Raw genomic sequence first — 17,583 nt, 5'->3', positions numbered from 1 at the left:
AAATCTATTCACTCATGCAAAAAAAAAAAAAAAAACATAAGCTTTTAAGAAACAACAGATGTTATTTTTATAAATGAACTTGAAATAGAAGCCTAATTTACTAAGTTTCAAGCAAACAAATGCTGGCATAAATGGCACAGTCCACTACAATCAATGGTCACAGTTTATTGCAGCACACACAGATGCAAAAGAAAATTATTCTTTTCCACACCTTTTTCTCAAGTTACAGTAAAACTGGCTGTATTGTATAAAGTGTTGTCTTTTTTATTTCAAACAGGCTCATCCTACACTTTGCTCCGGTGGCAGTGTTTCAGGGCATCTTTCAGTGCTGCCAGCACCATGTCAGCATTAGCTTTACTGCTGTTGCATCCCATCAATCCCACACGAAACACCTGAGAAGACCAAAAACAGCCCAACAGACTTAGCTCACAATCACAACGTGTGAGTGGCAACAAGTGTCAGTTTCTCTTACCAAACCAACTGAAGATCCCAGCCCTCCAGAAATCTCTAAGTTGTGTGTTTTCATGATGTAGGCTGTGATCTCCTTCCAGTCGTATCCAGGAGGAGTGACGATTGTGGTGACTGTCGGCAGTCTTGCACGCTGTAACAAGTGGTTCATGGGTTTATTCTAAACCATTGATAGCTAATATGGTTTATTAGATTTCCTCTGCATGTTTTGCTTTAGAAAAGAAATGCAGATAGAATTGGAGCCTCACCTTTTCTTTGACAAAAAGTTTGAGGCCCATGCTCTCCAGTCCGGCATGGAAATACTCTGCCACCTTTTGATGTCTTTCCCATGATTTTTCCAGGCCCTTAAATGAACAAATAGCCATTAAAAAGATGATAAACATCAGCTGAAAAGAAATATTTCATATTACTCTATTTCAGGACACCAAATAACACGGTTACAGTACATTTCTTAACAATACAACAAACCTCAAGATATTTTATAGAGATTTTATGTGATTATATTAATACAGAGTACTGCATCATTGTGAGGTGGAGGAAATATGATGCAAGGCTAAAAAGTTTATTTACAAATAATAATCTGAAAAGCATGGCACGCTTTTATATTCAGGTATCCTTACTTTGACACCACAAAAAAAAAAAATTGGTGCAACCAAATGCCCTCAGTAAACATCCTAGTAAGCAAAGGTAGTCCACCAGCGTGTAAATGAATCTCAGCATAAATCCAGCTGCTCTGTGATGCCATCAGGGTTTGTTAGAAAACATTAGTGAACAAACCGCAAGACCCAAACATGTGTTCAGAATGAAGTTGTGGAGATGTTTATGAATACAAATGCCCACTGCATATTTTTCATGTGTTATCCTTTGTGTTGGTCTTTCACATAACAACCAAGTAAAATTCAATTCAAATTCAAAAATACTTTATTAATCCCAAAGGGAAATTAAATGTTGTTGTAGCTCATATTATGAGGCTTTCCTCAAAGAGCCATTGTAGATGCTGATGGCTGTGGGCAGGAAGGATCTCCTGTAGCGCTCCGTCTGACAGCAGATCTGAAGAAGCCTCTGACTGAAGATACTCTGTTGTTGTAGGACAGTCTCATGAAGAGGATGCTCAGGGTTCTCCATAATGTTCTTCATTTTATGAAGAATCCTTCTTTCCACAATGATCTCCAGAGGTTCCAGAGGAGTCCCCAGAACAGAGCCAGCCTTCTTTATCAGCTTGTTGAGCTTTTTTAAGTCCCTGCCTCTGATGCTGCTTCCCCAGCAGATCATTGCAGAAGAGATCACACTCTCCACAACAGACTTATAGAAGATATGCAGCATCTTGCTGCAAACACCAAAGGATCTAAGCTTCCTCAAGAAGTACAGTCTGCTCTGTCCCTTCTTGTAGACAGCTTCACAGTTGCATCTCCACTCTAGTCTGTTGTCCAGGTGAACACCGAGGTATTTATACTCCTCCACCACCTCCACTTCTTCTCACACGATAGAAATAGTTTTTGACGTATTCCTGTTTCTCTTAAAATCTACAATAATCTCCTTTGTTTTAGTCACGTGAGATGATTGTTTCCACACCATGCCACAAAGCGGTCCACCACCTTCCTGTTCTCAGCTTCTTGTCCATCTCTGATCCATCCCACGACTGCAGAATCATCCGAGTACTTCTGCAGTCCATTAAATTTTCATTCAAATCCATTAAATTTTGTTGTTGTCATGCAACAAAATTTGAACAAGTTCAAAGGGCATCAGTACTTCTGCAAGGTGCTGTAATCTGATGCTGGGACCATATGAGATTGAACTTTTTGCCTAACAGTATTAGGATGAAGTGCTAGTAATCTGGTTAACATTTCATTAAGTGTTGGCTTTTATTAAAATTGTTACAAAAATAAGTTCATGAGTAATTCATGTCTTGATTCCAACTCCTGTCCTACCTCATCAGCAAGGACAGCCAGGCTCTCCCTCAGGGAGTAAAAAGCGGTGACCGGCCCTGTGTGATGGTATCTGTTGAGAGGATAGAAGGAGGGCAGAGCTTTGCAAAGTGATCTTTATCTTGTGTGCTGAAAACAGTCACTTTCAATCATAGACGTCTTACATCCTTGCTGGCTTGTCATCACATCCCCAGTAGTTTGCAAGCCAACTCAAATCCAAGAAGAACGATACAGGTTTTGTTGTCCGACTGAATACTTTTTGACTGTGGGCAATTTTCTTCCATTAAATACATGTTTTTCTATTTCATGTTTACGGTACAGTATACAGTGTGCATCCTCACCATGCTCTCTCACTGAATGAAATGGGTGCAGTACCAGGAGGGGCGTTCAGAACCTTTTGCGAGCCTGTGTACAAGATGTCGATCCCTACGTATAGAAGTATTGACAGAAAAGCCTTTAATTGCAGTAAGGATCATTAATATCACACCAAAAAGATGCATTAAAGAGTTCTAATGAAGTGCATGGAAGACATCGTTTGGCTTGTTTGTGTTATAAACCTTGCTGGTCCATGTAGAGAGGGGCTCCTCCTATTGAAGCCACTGAGTCAACAAGAAACAGGCAGTTATACCTGGGAAAACAAATTAGCAAACATCTCAAATAATCTCATGTCCTACATTGAGAAGGTGCTGTAGATGTGATCAGCAGGTCTTACTTGTGGCACAGTTCGCCAATGCCATCTAAAGGATGCAGGACTCCTGTGGAAGATTCTCCATGTGCGAGGAAGAAGAGAACTGGTCTGTGTTCAGATAAAGCCTGTGACAAGACAAAGCAATGAGTGCATGAGCTGTAGCAGCACCAGACTTTGTTTAATTTGGTCCGATCACTACGTCGATGTGCAGCAATACCCTCTCAATCACTCTATTGGTCACGTAGCTTCCAGGGGGCGCCACAATGGAATTTACTCTTGCACCTGTTGGATGGACACACATTCTGTTGTTGGATCAGATCAAAAGGATTTTTATGCTCTTGGAAAAGGTTGGTGTTGCTGATATTTGTTTGCATTTTAACTAATCATATTAAAAATACAAAGAAAAATACAGTGCCTTATAAAAGAACAGAATTACACCGTATTTACCTCCATCTATATTCCTATCAACTCTGGCCAGCTTCTCTGTACCTGCTGAAGAAAAGCATTCCCACAGCTGCTTGGCCATCCTGTCAGTTTGTAGTAGGTCATGTCTTTAGGTTTGTGGTTGTGCATACTCTTTCCATTTTTAGATGATTCATTAATTAGTAGTCTATGAGATGATCAAAGCTTTAGATACTGCTTCTAACCCTGCTTTAGACGTCTCCAGTAGGCAATAATCTTCAAATCCTTCTCCCTGACGTGCTGTTTTTCTTGGTCTTCATGATGCTGTTTGTTCACTGATGTTCTCTAGCAAACCTCTGGGACCTTCAGAAAACAGCTGGGATTATACTGAGACTAACTTACACACAGGTGGAATAATTAGAGGTAACGGAGTGAAGAGGTCTGAATGCAAATCCAATTTCAAAGCTATGTGACATTTTCCTTCCTCTTCACAATTATGCATTTATTTGTGTTGGTCACATAAAAAGTAAAAATAATAATATTGAAATTGACATTAAAGTTTTTGGTAAGATGACAAAATGTGAAAAGCTTTGTGGGCTGTGAATACTTTTGCACACCACTGTATGTGGTTTAATCTTGTCCCATATTGTTTTGCTTTCAGCAAAGTGAACAATTGACTGATGGAATGAAGTATGAACCAAAGTGAGGCTCTGATCCATCTTTACTGAAACTTTGGTTCGGAGTATATTCCTCAGCAATACTCTTTTACCCGACATTCAGGTATATTTCCCTCAATGAAATGTTAAATGTATTTTTTTCATTCAGTCAGATTGTTTGATTGACATGTGTCCCAGCAGCCTTACCAATCCTCTCCGCCATATCGAATGCTCGCTCTCCCCAGATACCATTGACGGCTACCAGGACGCTCTCACCAGGCTCCACCGTGTTGAAGATGGCACACTCCATTGCAGTGTGGCCGGTGCCGCTCACGGCTAAAGTTGTCCTGTTTTGAGTCTGGAACATGTATTGGATTCCACTCTTGATGTCACTCATTATCTGTAATTAAAATGAAGCGACCAACTAAAATACACATTGCCTGCAATCCATGGTATGTCAGTCATGAAATGATGGTTAGCAATTCAGGGATAGGAACACCATCCGTCTTTCAGTGTTCACAGATGGAGCTAAATAGAGGGCAATCCTGGAATCCATGACTGTTTGTTGGTCTTCTTCTGTATAGACAACATGATAGTAGTTAAACCTGCTGACTTACCTCAAATGTCTCTGGGTGCATGTGTCCAATGACGGGCTTGGCACCAGCTTCCAGGATGCGTGGAGGAACGTTGGAAGGTCCTGGTCCAAACATGTGACGGTGAGGAACAATCAGACGTTTCTTCAGGCATTGTGGTGGAGGTATGGAGATGGACGACATGTTTTTACGAAGCAAAGAAAAAGAGGAAAGAGATACAAAGGATGGAGGTGAAGTATTGCTTCAGTAAAGCACATCCCTCTGTCTGACCATTGACGTCCTCAGGTCAGAAGTCTGACAGTATTTACCTTTTTCATCTTCTGTCAACTCTGAGTCCGTAGCCAGCTCAGACAACATGTACTTTGCTATTTCCAGTGATAAGGAAGTAACCAAAACATGTTCCCATCTGTCAATAATTGACTACTAGGCTTACTGACTATCAGAATTAACTATTTATTTCCCATATTCTTCACTATGAAACAGCTTTGATCGGATTTTTGGCAAAAAAAAACAAAACATAATTTTAACAGAAGGGCTGTTTTTATCATTGATGGCCACCCCAACCTACAAGCAATCTTTATGACTTTTCAGGGCTCTCCACAGGCAGGGCTCCAAAGAGCACTTGAATTTAACCAAGACAGGTTGACAACTGCACTAGTTGTATTTTCTGCTCCTTGTATCTGAGCTGGGAAAACATGTCATGCACAACATAACTGCCTGTATGTAAATGAGCGAGTAACAGTCCCCTTTCTTCTATTTATACTCCATGTTAGCAGCTGAAGCATGTATGTCACAATGTAACCATGCATTTCTTTGGAGTGAAATAACATGTTGATTGGAGTTATATTTTACTTTTATGCACTTTTCAACTGACTTTCAGAAGGTACGAAAAACTATTTAAAACTGTGTCACCACCAGTTTCGAGGATAGGAAGGAAATGAAGAACCGTTTTGTCTGATTCTCTGGAGAAAGCTTGGCATGCTTTAAAGGACTGTGACTACAGAATTGAATGAAGAAATAAATGAATATGTTTAAAACATGCACTTTTATTCCAACAGGTTGCATTAATACAGTTATATATGGATACATTGGGTGTTTGTGTTTTAGTTATCTTTTCTTAGTTTATTATTTCTCTGTTGCTCATTATTGTTATTAGGGTCTTTCCATATTAGTTCATTTCTTCTGTTAAGTTTCTTAGTTATTTCTTGTGTTGTAGTCTCTGTGGTTTTTGTGTTATTCTCTTATGTTAATGTTCAACTTTTCCCCTTGACTTATGGTTCCTTTGTGTCTAGTTCACCTTCCTCTGTGTTAATTAGTCTCCTTCCCCCAGTCCCCCTGCTCAGTACTGTCTCTCAGCTGCTTGGCATTTTCTTCAACAGTCTCACATGGTTCCAATTTCACTCATCACATCTCTGTATTTAAACTCCTTGGTTTTCCTTGTTCCTATTGGTTTCTTCACAGTACTGTGTCCTGTTCCCTTCATGCCTTCCAATAGTTTTTGACCTCTGTTGTTATTAAATCTCACCATGTTGCTCCCAAACCCCAGTCTGTGTTTTGGCCCCTCTTCAACCTCAGAATACATATCAATGGGATCAAAGTTCCTATATGATGTCCTTTAGTCAGGAACACCCTGACCTACAGCGATGCAGAAAAACTAGTCCATGGAGTTGGATTTTTTTTAGAATCAAAATATGAAAATCCTTCTGCTGATCCCAGTATCTCCAAATTTAGCTTCTATTAACTTCACCTTGAATCCAGAATGGAATTTAAAATTCTAGCATATAAAGCTCTGAATGACCAAGCTTCATCTCATCTTTAAGAACTTGTTGTTCTACAGTCATATTCAGTAAATCATAACATTATTGAAAATCAAATTTATTTTAGTAACTCAGTAAAACATATAGATTAGTTACAGACAGACCAATTTGTTCAAGCTTTTATTTTTTTATGATGATTTTCTGCTTATAGCTAATCAAAACGTAACATTTAGTATTAGAATATTATATCACACAGTAAAAAATAAATTTTATTACAGAAATGTGGGCTTAATGAAAAGTATGTTTACTAACTGCTTAAAGGTTGCTATTTTCTAAAGGTACTTTTAATCTGACAAACGAGCCACATCAGAACGTCCAGAGGATTTATATACAGGTCCTTCTCAAAATATTAGCATATTGTGATAAAGTTCATTATTTTCCATAATGTCGTGGTGAAAATTTAACATTCATATATTTTAGATTCATTGCACACTAACTGAAATATTTCAGGTCTTTTATTGTCTTAATATGGATGATTTTGGCATACAGCTCATGAAAACCCAAAATTCCTATCTCACAAAATTAGCATATCATTAAAAGGGTCTCTAAACGAGCTATGAACCTAATCATCTGGATCAACGAGTTAACTCTAAACACCTGCAAAAGATTTCTGAGGCCTTTAAAACTCCCAGCCTGGTTCATCACTCAAAACCCCAATCATGGGTAAGACTGCCGACCTGACTGCTGTCCAGAAGGCCACTATTGACACCCTCAAGCAAGAGGGTAAGACACAGAAAGAAATTTCTGAATGAATAGGCTGTTCCCAGAGTGCTGTATCAAGGCACCTCAGTGGGAAGTCTGTGGGAAGGAAAAAGTGTGGCAGAAAACGCTGAACAACGAGAAGAGGTGACCGGACCCTGAGGAAGATTGTGGAGAAGGGCCGATTCCAGACCTTGGGGGACCTGCGGAAGCAGTGGACTGAGTCTGGAGTAGAAACATCCAGAGCCACCATGCACAGGGGTGTGCAGGAAATGGGCTACAGGTGCCGCATTCCCCAGGTCAAGCCACTTTTGAACCAGAAACCGCAGCAGAGGCGCCTGACCTGGGCTACAGAGAAGCAGCACTGGACTGTTGCTCAGTGGTCCAAAGTACTTTTTTCGGATGAAAGCAAATTCTGCATGTCATTCGGAAATTAAGGTGCCAGAGTCTGGAGGAAGACTGGGGAGAAGGAAATGCCAAAATGCCAGAAGTCCAGTGTCAAGTACCCACAGTCAGTGATGGTCTGGGATACCGTGTCAGCTGCTGGTGTTGGTCCACTGTGTTTTATCAAGGGCAGGGTCAATGCAGCTAGCTATCAGGAGATTTTGGAGCACTTCATGCTTCCATCTGCTGAAAAGCTTTATGGAGATGAAGATTTCATTTTTCAGCACGACCTTGCACCTGCTCACAGTGCCAAAACCACTGGTAAATGGTTTACTGACCATGGTATCACTGTGCTCAATTGGCCTGCCAACTCTCCTGACCTGAACCCCATAGAGAATCTGTGGGATATTGTGAAGAGAACGTTGAGAGACTCTAGACCCAACACTCTGGATGAGCTAAAGGTCGCTATCGAAGCATCCTGGGCCTCCATAAGACCTCAGCAGTGCCACAAGCTGATTGCCTCCATGCCACGCCGCATTGAAGCAGTCATTTCTGCCAAAGGATTCCCGACCAAGTATTGAGTGCATAACTGTACATGATTATTTGAAGGTTGACGTTTTTTGTATTAAAAACACTTTTCTTTTATTGGTCGGATGAAATATGCTAATTCTGTGAGATAGGAATTTTGGGTTTTCATGAGCTGTATGCCAAAATCATCCATATTAAGACAATAAAAGACCTGAAATATTTCAGTTAGTGTGCAATGAATCTAAAATATATGAATGTTAAATTTTCATCATGACATTATGGAAAATAATGAACTTTATCACAATATGCTAATATTTTGAGAAGGACCTGTAGTCTCTCCTGTGGAACAAGCTTTTGTCCGTGAAGCAGACACTCTGCCTACTGTAGGTCTGAAGGTTTCCCTTTCGATAAAGCTTATAGAGGGGCTTGAGTTTATGCTCTGTACTGATTGGAGCTCGGTTTGGCATGAAAACTGAACTGTACGTCATTGAATTTGAATCTGGATTTGCCTGTGTTGGTCTGAAATTGAATTTCAGGAGGTTACAGCACTATTGACTGTGCAACTTTAGCTTAAAGACTTAAGTTGTATATTAACCCTAAAATCCATTCCCATATAAAAGCTATTAGCTCATAATATAGTTGTAACCATATATTCTTTAGAAAAGATATAAAAACACATTTAAGGGGAGACAAATTAAGTCAACAACATTCTAAATTAACTGAGATTTATTGTCAGATCTTGCTTCACAGCTGTGCTTGATTCGTCTTCTGACAGATGAAGAGATGATTTCCAAGAGGTTCAGAGCAGAAGTTGCCGTCTTTGTACACCAGTTGCCCTCTCAGGATGGTTGCACGCACCACTCCCTGCAGTGTGAAGCCGAGGTACGGCGTCAGCTGTATACACACGTACACACACACGCACGCACACACACACCCGCACACACACAGTTGGCCGCTTGTGTAAACAGCTGTGCACAACATAATCTTTGCAATTTATTTTTCAATTGTTTCTTACAGATTTTAAATACCTTGTTTCTGTGGTGTATTCCTTCTTCTTGAATCTGTGAAGTGGAAACAAAGCTGACACACAAATCCAGCCTTGATGATAGCCCACAGAATATCTTAGTCTCACCTGAAAACCTGTCTCTGGGTCCCATATGACCAAGTCGGCATCAAAGCCAGGGGCCAGGCTGCCCTTCAGGTGGCCCAGACTGCTCAGGTAGGCTGGGTTTCGGCTCATGAGCCGGACCACGTCAGCCAGCTGAAAGTCTCTCTTACTGGCTGAACTCCAGAACAGAGGCAAACCTACATAAAGAGACAAGGCACCTGTCAAATTTCAGAAGCTTCAGATAGTTTTACCACTTCCTGGGGCTGCATAAATTAAGTCTCTACAGGGGGTGTATTTAAACACTGTAACTGGCTGTCTGTTGTGCTCCCACTGCCAGACTTTGACCACTGTGGCAGAACAGTATGTGATTGTTAGAAACTTGAAACTAATTTCTCACAGCACTGTTGGATTTGTCTCATGAATGATTAAAACATCTCTTTATTTATCTCACTAAAAACTAACCCAAAATGCAAAAACAGTGTGTGAAAAACTGGATAATTTACCCGTGATTGTAAACCAGTAAGAACACTATTTGCTTCGATAAGTTGAAGTGCTTGTCTTAGGTAAGATTTTTTATTTGCACACTCAATTTTGTAAAAAAAAAATTGTTAAAGTCTGGATAACAATTTCAAATCGATAAGGTTAAAGTCTGGTATTTGACTAGGCTATTGCAACACATAGATTCAGTTTTTTCCAGTTGTTCTGATATAGAGGGACTGTTGGGTTTGGGTTCACTGTACTGTCATATGACCTAATTCTTGCTGAGGTGTTGATGGCCTCATATTTTTCTCCACAGTACTTTGGTACACTGAAGAGTTTTAGGTCGACTCAATGACTGCCATGTGCCAAGCTCATATGACTGCCAAACAACCCCAAATAATCACTCATACTCCATCATTCTTGCTAGTAGGTATGAGATCTTTTTACTGGTATATTGTGCTCGGGTTCACAAATCATGATTCTCCAAATCATGAAGGTGTGCATTAGTTTTAGATATCTCTAATTTGGTCTCATCTGTCCAAAGGTTATTGTTCCACAAGTCTTCTGGTGCATTCAGGTACAACTTTGGAAACCTAAGTGCAATAATGTTTTTTGAGAGAAGAGGCATCATATGTACAATCTTTCTGGGACATCCTATCCTAGGAAGATTTTCAGCCTCCCTATGTGTATTCCCCTGTAAATATTTTTCCGTCATGTGGAATTAAGAGCTTTATGTTATTTGGAAATGACTTCCTAACCCTTCCCAGATGGGTGCACAGTAACATCTTTATCTCTAAGTTCATAGCTGATGTTTTTCCACTCCTGCATCACTATAGTCTCTTGTTTGACTCAATGACTGCAAAGCACCTAGGTCCTAGTTAAGTCTGCATCATCAGCCCTCCACCACCATGCTTTACAGCTGGTATGAGGTGTTTGTGGCAAAACACAAAAATGCCAGGGATTTAACGTCAAACACCTCCATTTTGGTATAATTTGTTGCCTGTGTCGTGTATGGTAAACCAAAGCTCAGCTGCCATATTTTTATCAGTAGAAATGAGTAAAATTCTTTAAGATGTCATCTGTATTGGATCTTTTTATAATTTTAACATGCTAACTTACTTTTGCGATTTCTCTGGCTACTCCCAATTCTAATCCCAGGGTGAAATTCCTGGGATGTCCACTTTAAAAGGGGCAATAGTCTTGAATGATTTCCATTGATTAATTGTCATAGTATGGTTTTTTGATGGACCAAAATGCAGGGAAGAACTCCTGAAGCTCGAGATTTTCAGGTAAGATGAGACTTTATTATCCATGGCAGGACACAGACAGTGGTAGCAAACACCTGAGATCGCACATAAACTCACATAAGGAACCAGCAGGGAACAACGGAAACAAACGGGCTTAAATACAAAACTGAACAGTAGGGGAAACCAGCGACAAATGTGATAAGACAATCTGGGGAAAACACAGAACAGGTGTGGGCTTGGGGTGCAGGGAGACAGAAAACAATAGACTAGACCAGGTGAAATAACAAAACACAAGCTCAAGAACTCAAAACACAAGCAGGTATGACATTAATGCTCTATTTGACATAACACAACCATTGGTGGTGCCCTACTGACCTTTATAAAAGTCATGAAGGGGGACATAGCAAACATGAGTATGTAGGCCAACATCCAAAAGACTGTGGCTGTTTCAAAAAACAAACACTGCACATCACCCTGGACACACCATTCAAACTGTGAAAAAATGGTGGTGGCAGTATCATGCTATGGGGATGCTATTCCCTAGCAGAGACAAAGAAATTGGTCAGAGTTTATAGCAAGATGAGCCTCCTTTTCAGCAGTTAGGCCTCCATATGGAGAAATTGAGATATGCATATGGAATCAGAGTATTCATCCAGCATTTGGAATTCATATAACAAACATGTTGGCAGACATTAGATTTTTTAAGCTCAATCAAGCAGACACTAAATACCATTAGCTTTTAGGTTAAAGTAAGTTTTAACTACTACACATCAATATTAATAACATTTAGAGAATGCAGTTGATCATATTGCACTTGATAATTCTTAATAAGAAATTTAGATGTATGGAGCACCATAATAACACTTTTACTGCTATTTATAAACTATTTAAGTGACATGTATGGTTGATAGCTGCCACCAGTTAAATAAATGTCATAAAACAGTACCAAATTACCAAACTGCAATGATGAAATCCCTCCCCAAGCCTGCGTGAAGTCCCCACTCTCCAGTTTCTTAAGATCAGGGGTACAGGGGGAGTGATCAGAGACCACCATGTCAATCTGTCCAGTTTTCAGTGCAGACCATAACTGCTCCTAAAGGAGCAAATAAAATTTACATGCAAATCAAAAAATAAATAAAAGAACTTTGCTTTATTTTGTGTCAATTGAAAAAGTATTTGATTAGTCTGTCTACCTGGTTAGCAGAACCCCGGATGGGAGGACAGCACTTAAACTGTGTGGCCCCCAGAGGTATGTTTTCTGCACACAAACTAAGGTAATGATGGGTAGTCTCCACTGTTAAAGGGGCTCCAGCTTGTCGAGCTTTTTGGATCAGTTTCAGAGCCTTTGCAGATGACAAGTGAACAATATGGCATCGCACCCTGAAACACAGGAAGATCATTGCTACTGCAGCAAAACAACCAAATCTTTAATGGAAAAATCATCCATGCTAACATTTTGGGATTATACATGGCCTTGCAAACATATTCATACCCCATTATTCATTATTTATTATTTTTTAACATTTGTCCCCCAATTCACAATCATGTACTGTTTAGCATTTCACATAAAGTCCAAATAAAACACAATGAAGGTTTTGGGTAAATGTGGAAAAGTTCAAAGTATGTTTACAAGGGACCGATTAATCTCTCACCGGTATTGCAGACAGAGTTCTGTAACAGTCCGAATAGCTTCCGTCTCCATAATGTCCGGCCGGGACTGCAGAAAGGTGGAGTAGTGGGAAGGGTCTAACATTGGAAGGGGTGGTTATAAAGTTATGTTGCAAAATTAAATTCAATGAAAACAAACTTCCTTTTTTAATTTTCATGGCATTGGCCATACAAAGATTTTACACTATCTTTATAAACCTAGAATGTGTATATTTAAGTTCATGTAACATCAGTGTTGCAAATGTTACATGAGGGCACTCAGGCATTATCGCTTCTTCCTGAGAACAGTTTGTTTAATTAGCAGAAAACCAACAGTGGTAAAAGGCAAAGGTAAGAAAAAAAGTCTTTCCAAAATGTAAGACGTCATGCAATTTAAAGGTGTAAAATTTTTACCACCACCAATCTTCTCTGTTGTTGGGTGAACATCCATTTCTGCATGAAACTGGGGGAGACAAACCAAAATGGAGTTTAGTTTGTCACCAGAAAATTTCTTAACAACAGCAACATGGAGGCATATCCAGTAAATCACCAGCAGAACGCTTCCTGTGCCCTGGAGCTGCTTCATAGCTGTATGGAGATCAAATTCAGCCACATGGGGGAACTCATCAACGCCACTGTGGATGAGGAAACACTTAAAGCCAGCAACGCCAGCCTGGATCATAGGGCGAAGTTCAAGCTGTGAGAAGACAAAATAAGATCTTGGTCAAAGCTTGGTACAAAACAAAGAAATATGGCACTCATTTATATGTAATGTCCACTGTTTGTCCACTGTACCTGATTTCCAGGAACAACACCTCCCCAGAAGGCTACGTCCACAAAGCACTTCCCTGTCGCCTCCTTCAGCTTCTCTTGAAAATTTCTAAGTGTTGTGGTTGGAGGGATGCTGTTTCTAGAAAGATTTTAACCAAAGGGTTTCTTAACATGTAGCAAACAGCAGAAGCACTCAATTACAAGTGTCCCTTTTCAAAAAGATAAGGCTGAAAACGTCACAAAGTCTTAAGCAATAGTAGAGAGCAAGTTAACTAACATGGCCCAGCTAAAACTTACAGTTAAAACCAGATATTTCATAGGTTTTATTCACTGTCTAACATTAAATCAGATAAAACGTTTTTTATTTTAGGTCATAACAAAAGTATTATATTTTCCCACAATCCAAAACAATAAGAGATTATTTTTAGAGATTTTTTACTACTTTCTTTAAAGCGATAAGCTCACTATGACCTTAAAACATTTGGGAAAACCCAGGTGTTGTCACGGTTTTCTAAACATCTGATAATTTGCAACATTTAAGTTCGTTGAAGGCACACCTGTTGATGTATTTTAAGGCAAAACTTCAAACAGACTGCTTCCTTGTGTGACATCATAGGAATATCAACAAAAAGAAATGTGCAAAGGGTGGAGATACCCATCACTCCATGACAAGTTGAGCGACATGGAAAATGAGTGAAGAGGTTGGAGCCTAGAAGCTAAACTTATTCAGTACTCTTTATTAAAGATGAGCAGTCCCGCAGAGAGCACTTAATTAATATCCATATTCTCAGCAGGAAGCAGGGGATGCCTACTTAGCACATCGGGGTGCCAACTCCACATTGACTGGACATCTATAAAATCAATAGAAAACTTGTTCAGGGGGCTTGTGCTTCCCCTTTCTAATGTCGCCCTGGGCAACTGCCCAGTTGGCCCGCATAAAAAAAAAATGCCACTGGATGTGTACTATGTATACTATAACCATTTTTCATTGTGCTTTGAGTTGCAATGAAATTTCTAGTGCCTAGTTTATTAGATATATCTTCAACAAACATTTTTCAATTAGCCTGACAAATAGATGTTGCCCGTTAGTTTCCCTTTCCAACCCCTGTGGTCTATGCATGAAAAGAAAGCTTTATGTGCAATTATTTCAAACTTTACTTGCTTTGCTGACAGCTGGAACTTAATGGTATATTTCTGGTGGGGTGAAATCTCAAACTTACAAGGGCATATCCACAATGGTTGTCACTCCTCCCGCTGCAGCGGCCCTGGTAGCTGTCCAGAAGCCCTCCCATGAGGTGCGGCCTGGCTCATTCACATGAACGTGACAGTCTACAATGCCTGGCATCACCAAGCTGTCACCCACATCCAGCACCTGTAATCACACTGTTAAGTATGGTTTGGCAGTGATGGAGAATCATAGATGCTAAATCAATTTAGAGGCATTTTTAACCTAACAGACAGAGGAGAGTCAAAGCAGTGACCGCCAGCTTACCTCACAGCCAACATCCTCAGTAAAGTTACTGCAAGAGAGTATTTGCTGTATTTTTCCATCTTTGATTATAATGACAGCTGGACTCACTTCATTACCAGTCAGTACTCTGTTACTTCTAACAGCACTAACTAGAGATCCAAGCTCCATGCCTGTTTTTACTGAGAGTTAATGAGTATGGAAAGATTCTCTGAGCTCTGCCTTTTGTTGTCTATCCCAGCATTTCAGTGGCTCAGAGCAGAGGCACCGCCTCCCGCTGACCTGTTGACTCACCATGTTGAATCATGCACAACAGGGTGAAAGTGCTCCACAGCCAAATAAGATCAATGAGCATAGTAAAAACGTATTTCATAGTAGCTGTTGTTGCTTTTAAATAAACTAAAGTTCTCCTGTCCTCAACAGAGTTCAGACCTTATTTTTTAATGTCATGAATTCTGGCCTCTTTGACCTCATACAAGTGAACGAAATAGATGAACTCCTCCTTCTCTGCACAATGAACTCCAGCTTCTGACGATTGGCTGCACTATGCTTCACCAAAACCTGGCTTGGTGAACACATCATGGACAGTGTGCTTCTGTTTTCAGGCTTTCAGATGCTTCGTGTGCACCGCAGCAAGGAGCCCTCAGGGAAGAACAGAGAAAGTAGGATCTGCTTTTAGATAGAAGAAGGCTGGTGCACCAATGTTACACTGCAGTAGAAGACACGTAGCGCTCACCTAGAGTCTTTTTTTATAAACTGTAGACTCTTTACTGAGGGAGTTCTCCTTGTTCACTGTGGTCGGTGTTTATATCCTTTCATCCTGCACTTCAGAAATGAAAAGAGAGACAGCAAAGCTGATAACACATGGAGACAAAACACTCATCATTGTTAATGGAGATTTTAACAGCACAAATCTCTCTAATGAACTACCTCGATACAGACAGCATGTTAATTACCCAACCAGAGATAAAGACACACTAGACCAGTGTTACAAAGCTCTGAAAGATGCATACAGGGCCGTCTCTCGTGTAGGGTCAGGAATCTCTGGCTACTGCCTGCTTCATCTCAAATCAACTTACAGCCAGAAACTGAAAACCTCTAAGCCTGTGGTTCGTTCTGTTAGGAAGTGCACAGATGAATCAAAGCAGATTGCCCAGATTGGCATGTTTTGCAAGCTTCTGCCTCTGATTAAAACCAATTAATTGATGTAGTGAGGTCATGTCACATGATCAGCTTTTGTGGAGACGTGTATGCAGACCAAGACCCTTCGCCCTTTCTACAACAAGAAACCATGGTTTCTGAGGCAGCTGCGAGGACCAAAGATGAGGCTTACCACAGTGACCAGGCCCTGTTTAAGCAGGTGAGAAACAATCTGACAAAGGAGATAAAACTGGCAAAAAGAGCCTACAGTGAGAAAATAAAAAACAGCTAACAGCAGTACTTCAGCGTGCAGGGGTTTGCAGACTATGACCATAGGAGCCCTACCCTCCATGCTGTGATGAGGTCACCTCTGGTTGAGGATCTGAACCATTTCTTCTGTAGATTTGATTACCAGCCTTTAACACTTCACCCTCACACAAAGGGTCTACCTGCACCTCCCACCAGTAACTCTAACCTCTGTCTCCCCTGCCTGCACTAAAGATCAAAAAGAGAGAAGATGTTAATAGAGTCTCACAGCATCTGAATGGGAAGAAAGCTCTGGGTCCTGATGGTGTCTCCCCTTTCTGCCTGAAAACCTGCACTGACCAACTAACCCCCATCATCACTCATATCTTTAACAAGTGTCTGGAGCTCTGGGACTTTCCTTCCTGCTTTTTACGCCAGGATCCTGTTTGTAGATTTCAGCTTCGCCTTCATCACGATCACCCCAGACATCCTCCACCAGAAGCTTACCCAGCTCACAGTGCCGACCTCCACCTGTCAGTGGATCACCAGCTTCCTGACTGACCGGCAGCTGCAGGTGAAGGTGAGGCTAGGAAGCATCTTCTCCCACTCAAGCACCATCAGCACTGGCTCCAGCCAGGGGTGTGTTCTGTCCCCACTCCACTTCTCCCTGTACACAAATGACTGCACCTCAGTGGACCCATCTGTGAAACGCCTGAAGTTTGCAGATGACACCACTGTTATAGGTCTGATCAAGGACAATGATGAGTCTGCATACAGACAGGAGGTGGATTGGCTAGTCTACTGGTGTGGTCAAAACCACCTAGAGCTAAACCCGCTAAAAACGGTGGAGATAACACTGTCCCCCACACTGTCTCCCCTTACCCTCAAGAACACTGTGTCAACTGTGGATCACTTCTGGTTCCTAGGAATTACCCATTGGAAGAAGGCCCAAACAGAGACTGTACTTCCTGAGTTGCTGCAGGAAATACAGTCTCTGTTAAGCCTTCCTCAGGAGCTGCCATCATAGTGTGATGTAGGTTTGAAAAAATTGTTTCAGAATGAACCACAAGATTTCTGCAACACTATCCTCTGGATATATGAAACCAAAAGTCTGGATGTTTGGCCATAATGCACTGCAGCATATTTAGAAAGAACTAAACAAGATATTAGAACTCATACCCACTGTAAACCATGCTGGTGCAAGAGGGATTATTTGGGCCTGTTTTGCTGCCACATGACAAGGATGTCTTGCAGTCAATGAGGCAACCATCAGCTGCTTTGTTTATAATAGTCTAGACTGTGTGGGGGGGGGGGGG

General features: G+C 40.8%; 2 protein-coding genes across 3 annotated transcripts; both read right to left on the bottom strand.

The window, feature by feature from the left end:
- Positions 1-150: 150 nt before the first annotated feature.
- On the bottom strand, positions 151-5,100 carry agxta (alanine--glyoxylate and serine--pyruvate aminotransferase a). The gene is made up of 11 exons (XM_047374184.1): positions 4,757-5,100; positions 4,347-4,539; positions 3,299-3,363; positions 3,106-3,206; positions 2,951-3,021; positions 2,735-2,819; positions 2,558-2,656; positions 2,397-2,466; positions 717-812; positions 473-601; positions 151-392 (listed from the first exon to the last, which is right to left on the bottom strand). Exons 1-11 carry the CDS (start codon positions 4,913-4,915, stop codon positions 285-287), a joined length of 1,176 nt encoding a protein of 391 aa, XP_047230140.1. The 5' UTR covers positions 4,916-5,100; the 3' UTR covers positions 151-284.
- Positions 5,101-8,868: 3,768 nt separating this feature from the next.
- On the bottom strand, positions 8,869-15,731 carry zgc:103559 (Allantoinase, mitochondrial). Of its 2 annotated transcripts, XM_047374161.1 has the most exons (12): positions 15,618-15,726; positions 14,906-15,523; positions 14,634-14,785; positions 13,438-13,552; positions 13,193-13,339; positions 13,057-13,105; positions 12,648-12,741; positions 12,189-12,375; positions 11,950-12,088; positions 9,293-9,465; positions 9,189-9,221; positions 8,869-9,054 (listed from the first exon to the last, which is right to left on the bottom strand). In XM_047374161.1, the coding sequence occupies exons 2-12, from the start codon at positions 15,050-15,052 to the stop codon at positions 8,905-8,907; spliced, it is 1,386 nt and encodes a 461-aa protein (XP_047230117.1). In that variant the 5' UTR covers positions 15,053-15,523; positions 15,618-15,726; the 3' UTR covers positions 8,869-8,904. The 2 variants fall into 2 exon arrangements, with proteins under 2 accessions (XP_047230117.1, XP_047230118.1); XM_047374162.1 differs by lacking the exon at positions 9,189-9,221 and having other exon boundaries at positions 15,618-15,731.
- Positions 15,732-17,583: the final 1,852 nt, after the last annotated feature.

This window comes from Girardinichthys multiradiatus, chromosome 9, assembly GCF_021462225.1.
Source record: "Girardinichthys multiradiatus isolate DD_20200921_A chromosome 9, DD_fGirMul_XY1, whole genome shotgun sequence".
Taxonomy (NCBI): Eukaryota; Metazoa; Chordata; class Actinopteri; order Cyprinodontiformes; family Goodeidae; genus Girardinichthys; species Girardinichthys multiradiatus.
The sequence above is the reverse complement of the archived record's forward strand: the minus strand, read 5'-3'. Positions and strand labels throughout refer to the sequence as shown.